This window comes from Rhizopus microsporus, assembly GCF_002708625.1.
Source record: "Rhizopus microsporus ATCC 52813 unplaced genomic scaffold scaffold_2, whole genome shotgun sequence".
In the NCBI taxonomy this organism is placed as follows: domain Eukaryota; kingdom Fungi; phylum Mucoromycota; class Mucoromycetes; order Mucorales; family Rhizopodaceae; genus Rhizopus; species Rhizopus microsporus.
The window spans coordinates 1,342,284-1,348,283 of NW_019671917.1; the positions used below are offsets into that span (position 1 = coordinate 1,342,284).

The window sequence follows — 6,000 nt, forward strand, 5'->3', positions numbered from 1 at the left end:
CAAGATAATCAATATATATTTCGTACACAAGCCAAATTCATCTTTAATATAAATATAATATCTCGTATTAAGCCCGCAATACTAGTTCATTGCATCTGTAATCTGTAGTGTTTGATGGCGCGTCATATGATATAATTTATAAGATGTAATTCGTTGGCAACATTTATTCTTACATATAAAGATTAATCTCTTTTTTGCCATGAATCTTTTTCTTTCTCTGTTAATAAATTACTTATTCCATCTTGATGTATTCTTAGTTTCCCGAGATGAGCCCATCTGTTCATTGATAATACCACTAGCGCATCCACAGTATGAGTGAAAACAAATGGGATTTAAAGTCAGGAAGATCTATGGAAGATGTCGTATACAATACTTCCAAGTCATCTATGTATGAGCAGTAAGCGATTTAGTGATAAAAAAGTCTGGAAGCACATATTCACGTTAACATTTTTATCTTCTTAGTCCTTCTTGCTCATACATCATTGATCTTTATGATGGTATCTGGCGAAAGCGCATGGTGACAGAAGATTTGGATAAAATATCTTCAAGTTTAGATAATTTACTCAATAAGCCACTCCACAATTTGAAAGAGATATTGTATAAGTTGGACAAGGAAGTAAGTTTATACAATCTCACCTTAACACTTATTCTTGTTCTAGTTATTTTCTCACTTATCAGAGTGTTTCCAGAGAGATTTATGACAAGTTCAATAAAATTCCTGCACTTCCTGCAAATAGTCCAGAGGACTTTTGGCTAAAGCAAGCTGTTCTGGATTATTTCTTCTTTTTGTGGATGAGAATGATATCAATTTAAGGATGTCAAAGTGCAGAACAAGATCCATTAGAAGATGCTTATGGGCTTATTAACAAATCCAAAAGATCGAGTGGAACCACTGTGACAACGTATGATCAATGGTATTCTATTTATATAACTGCTTTTATTAGTTATCAGTACTAATCATTTTTAGTAGAAGCAAGCAAAGCTATACTTCGCCTGAACATAAAAGCAAGCTGGGAATTATTAGCAATATACGACAGGAAGAAAGAGAAGATTCTAGAGATCAGCCCGACTTATGCTTTCACTATGTATTCCATGAGCTTGCCTGTCTTGAAATTGACGCCGCCGAAGGTGGTTCTCGCGGCATCAAGGAAATGAACGAAATGGGAATCAAGGCTCCCCTAATGATGACGAACTTTGCTCTCCTGTTGTATTTATCCTACAAATACTTAATTTTGTCGTATGAGATTACTATAAACCTATACTCTAAGAATAAATAATATAAAGAGACGGACAACAGTAGATGTTATTAATATATAACGCGACATGCTCAATTATCATTGGTCACATAACAATCCTGTTTGTATATAAAATGGCGCTCTTTGTAGTAATGAGCTCTCGCTCGTCTTGATCGTAATAGAGGTTATATAGAGACTCATCGACGTACATTTCCATTGTTACTTCTTTATATATTCAGAACATATAGCATCTATTACCCCAGCAATACTAGATCAATATCAGTATCATCAAAATTGTTGGATTTCTCATCAGTAGTAAAGAGTAAAAAAAGAATCAAATGCGTTTTAAACTGTGTACTTAATATCATTTGCAATAGATTCAAGCATCTCTGCACTGCTGATGACATTTGATAGAGGCTCAAACTCTGTGATAATACGCTCAAGACGGCTACGATTGCCAGAAACCGCGAACGACATTCCTTGTCTGTTGTCACGTGCCCTGCAGTTGATGTACAATTCAGCTCAAGTCATAAATGGAACCATTGAAACAATCAAAAAAGCATCTGCATCTGTTTTTTTAGATGCTGAATTAGAATGCTTCCCTCCTTGTTTCCTTATTGATTCCAACAATAGAAAAAGAAAAGCTGAAGATGAGTGAAAAGAAAAATATATATAGTATATTTGTTTATGATTATTCTCTTTCATAAATATTCCTCTTCCTTCTTTTTTCTTTTTTCTGATTTGATCGAAAAAATAAGTAGGTCATAATGGTTGCATTTTCCTTAAAACTGTACTCTATTTTTTATTCTTTTTCGTATACATTTAATCATAAAACAAACTTCAATTTAGGAGCCACTGAATACCATAAAGGGATTTGAAATCTTTAGTTGCGATAGCCACCACCATAGCCTCTTCCGTAGCCGCCGCTATGGCCGCCATAACCTCCTCCGTAGTTGCCTCCGTAGCCACCGCCATAATTTCCTCCATAGCCACCGCCGTGGCTTCCTCCATAGCCGCCACCATAGCCGCCTCCATAGCCACCATAACCTCCACCGTAGTTTCCTCCGTAACCCCCACCTCTTCGTTGGTTGTTGTTGTTATTGCCGTGGTAACCGCCGCGTCGATTATTATTATACTTTTGATTTTGACTAAGAGTAATTGTTATTTAATTTGCTACTTTTTGCTACTTTTAACACTTACTGCTCTCTATAATCTTCCATATGGTTGAGCTGTGATGTCCATCCACGGTTATTATTGTACCTATGGCGACTATCAATTTTCTCAAATGTAGCTAGCTGTATATCTTCATAGCCTAGACAATTTCTTATCTTGACTCCCTTGAGTAGATTTGTTGAGAAATTGTAATCTTCAGGTATTGATGGTAGCTCATATACAACACTGCCATACATGATGGTTATTATACGTTTATACAAGTTGTGCCTTTTCTCTTACCTTATTGATTTATCATTTGTAATGTCTGGTAGATCGTGACTTGGCAGTGGTGAGTAAAAGGTGCTTCTAGGAATACATTCGGGATCTTTATCGATTTCACCAGTAAGGCCATCCGTTAGTCGAGCATCTAACTTGGCTTTTTCATTTGATCTCTTTGTATAGACTGTGCTTAAAAAATTATATGCTTTGTGTGATTCACTAATGTATAATACAGATACACCAACAGAGTTTCGCTGCACTTCTTCTTCATTCAGTTGATCATATACAGTGTTCATAGCAGCCAGCAAACGGTTAGTGTTAATGAATGGTAGCTTTACAACACCCTGCCATTCCCATTTCTTTCCATCCATATCCACTTCAAATCGTGTAGGATAGTAGTCAATGATCGGCGAGTCTTCATCAGTCATCAAATGATGGAATGGCTTGGGAATATGTGCTCTACTTGCAGCAGGCAAAACGCCCATAAGCTGTTCAAATGGCTTTAGTGGCGCACTCTTTTCAAATTTGATGTCAAACGAATCAATGTTAACAAAGTCTGAAGCCATAGGAGCATAATAATAAGGATAGTACCATGACCATGACACACATCCTCGGTAATAATATTTGAAGACCCAGACAAGACCTTCCACGTAAGACTTTACGATGCTAAAAAATGTTGTGTAAATTACTTTTTCTGGTAGTGTTTAGAGAGAACCTACTGTCTGATTTCATCCTTTTCATCTAGAGTAAGATGAAACTTCTTGTTATAGTACCTTTCCTTCCATCCACTTTCCCATAGTCTATGTATTCATGATTTAGTATAAATAGAGTAAGCGTGGTTGAGTTAAATCCTACCTGACGGCATCATCAGGCTCTCTTTCGCGAGCAGCAATTTCTTTTTCCTTCTTTTCATCAGCAAATTTCTTGAGAATAGCTTTACCAGCTTCAACGGGGTCAACTGGGTCGTAAGTTTCAGGCTCATCATCGTCATCAGAAATGACTGGATCTTCCTCTTCTTCTTCAATTTCATCAGCCTTTCTTTTTACACCCTTTTGTTCCATAGGTGGCGCTTGTGCAACATCTTCTGCTGCTCCAGCTAATTGGGCTTTCAGTGCAGCAGCAGCGCTCAAATTGGCTTGTCTAAGCTGAGCTCGATTTGCTGCAACATCTCTATTTGACATACCAGCGCTGGGGTTGTTTACTGGAGCTGCGGTCATCAAAGCAAAATTGTTGTTCTCAAGTGTCCTTGCTTCCATTGCACGTCTGTCGTTTTCCAACTTTCTTCTCTTTGCACCTTCAGCACGGCGCTCCTCAGCTACAGATAGTTATTTAGTTTTAACCATACATATTTGCTAATTGTTCCTTTTTTTTACTTTCTCTTCTCTCTCTAAAGATTGCATCTTCCATATTGCCTAGCTCGGATACTAAAACCTGAACTCTCTTCAAGTCAACATCACCGTCCTTAGTCATGTATCCTCCCATGAAGGGCATACATTGTTTCCAGAGTAAACTAAGCTTGCTGATGGCACCTTCTCTGATTTCCAACGACGGTAAATGAGGCAAGAAATCATTGCCTACAAAGAAACACATAAAGACCCAATCGTCAATCGCACGTTCCAGATCCCAAGGGACTCCTGGAACATTGAACTTGAGTGCGTGCTCCAAGTATTCACGCAAGATATTGACGTGAAGGAAGACATATGGCTTCAGATTGTTATCTACAACTTCCTCAGACTTTTGTGCTTCAGCGCCGTTTGCTGCAGTTACTGAAGGTGTCACAACTGCCGCTACAAGCAGATATGGTATAAATAATCGTGTTCTTTTTAAATAAACAAGTTGACTTACATCTGCATTCTTCTGTTTTATGTCCACGTCTTTGACAATTTCCGCACACAGTCTTTTTCTTATTATCCGCAAAGACATCCTCTCGAATAATTTTAAAATGAGGTTCATGAGTGCCCAAAGCAAGCATAATCAGATCGGCGTCCAAACCATACATAACGTGAGAGGTGTTTGGATCGTGTTCAGGACGAGATCTTTCGATACGAATGAACTCCATGACCTTGTGTTCACCTTCACCTGGAACTGTTGCATCTGAAAGGATGACTTTTAACTATTGCGTATATATAAACAACCAGCAGCTTTAATTATATGATGACAACTTACGTTTTTCCAAAGAGGATCTGTATTTTGTTTGGAAGCAATATGATATCTCAAACAGGTGGCCAAATGGGCCATGAAAGGTGTACCAGGAGTAATACAGTTGCTATCAAAGTGCTCTTCCTTCTTTTTCAATTGGTGTTCTTGTCCAATAGCTATCATAAATTAAGTGTTATTCCTTTGGTGACAATAGTGCTTATCTGTTATTGTTACCTGCTAGTTCTTGAGCAACTCTTTCGTTAGCTTCTTGTTCGATCTGTGCTAATTGAGCAGCACGGAAACGACGTGAACGCTGTTGATTCATTTTAGCACGAGGAGCGACACCATCTAGATGGAGTGTGAATAAGGGAGATTGTTTAACAAAAAGTATAGCTTTCTTTACCAATAGCCATGTATAATAGCTTTCGAGGACGAACGATATCGACAATTCGATCTAAATAATTAAAGATCTCCACCATCATTTCATCTTCTGTAGCAGGTGCTGGCTATATAACAAATGATCAGTTTCTCTTTCCTTTTGATTGACACTTGATCAACCACTGAATTCTTACTTTGTTTTCTGGATGACAACATGGATGAATAATACCGTTCATATCCAAATAAAGGTTGTCGAATTCTTCATTATTTGGGTTGGGTTTAGTTGTATCTACAGGAATGACCGTACCATTGACGATCTTGGGACGTTCTTCAACTGCGGGAGTAACAACTTTTGGAAACTTGTCAGATAGCCATCTGTAAAAATAGTGAGATACTCTATCTATTTCTCTTTATACCCTTTCTCATACCTAAAAAATGCGGGAACTCCCATTTTGATTACTAACTAATAAAGTAGAAAGAAGGAAAGTAGTAGTAATGAATCTTAAGCAAAAAAAATTGATGCAATTCAATTGATTCTCCGCTATATCTGCTTTATTTTACTTGGCTTGGACTGACATTACTTGAAGAACTTTAATGAAGCACTTTAAAAGAGTGTGTAATCATGATTATATTGCAGAACGTATCTGATTACCTCAAATACAAGGTTGGGGAAAAGGTTTTTCTTTTACTTCAATATAAAATTCAGTGACATAATCCCTTTTCTTTGTAGTTGTTTATAATACAGGATTTTAGTCTTAATTGGTACGGTTGATTTTTTTTTTTTAAATCTTTTATAAATTAACACGGACTACATTAA

The 6,000-nt window shown here is 37.2% G+C and overlaps 2 protein-coding genes across 2 annotated transcripts; one reads left to right on the top strand and one right to left on the bottom strand.

Annotated features, from left to right (window-relative positions):
- Positions 1-311: 311 nt before the first annotated feature.
- Positions 312-1,893, top strand: RHIMIDRAFT_234005 (uncharacterized protein; the record flags this gene model as incomplete). The annotated part of the gene is made up of 7 exons (XM_023608072.1): positions 312-397; positions 463-616; positions 679-788; positions 825-914; positions 968-1,207; positions 1,475-1,557; positions 1,613-1,893. 7 exons carry the CDS (start codon positions 312-314, stop codon positions 1,891-1,893), a joined length of 1,044 nt encoding a protein of 347 aa, XP_023470118.1.
- Positions 1,894-4,779: 2,886 nt separating this feature from the next.
- Positions 4,780-5,947, bottom strand: RHIMIDRAFT_266026 (uncharacterized protein). The gene is made up of 4 exons (XM_023611872.1): positions 5,612-5,947; positions 5,378-5,558; positions 5,040-5,311; positions 4,780-4,981 (listed from the first exon to the last, which is right to left on the bottom strand). The coding sequence occupies exons 1-3, from the start codon at positions 5,632-5,634 to the stop codon at positions 5,183-5,185; spliced, it is 333 nt and encodes a 110-aa protein (XP_023470119.1). The 5' UTR covers positions 5,635-5,947; the 3' UTR covers positions 4,780-4,981; positions 5,040-5,182.
- Positions 5,948-6,000: the final 53 nt, after the last annotated feature.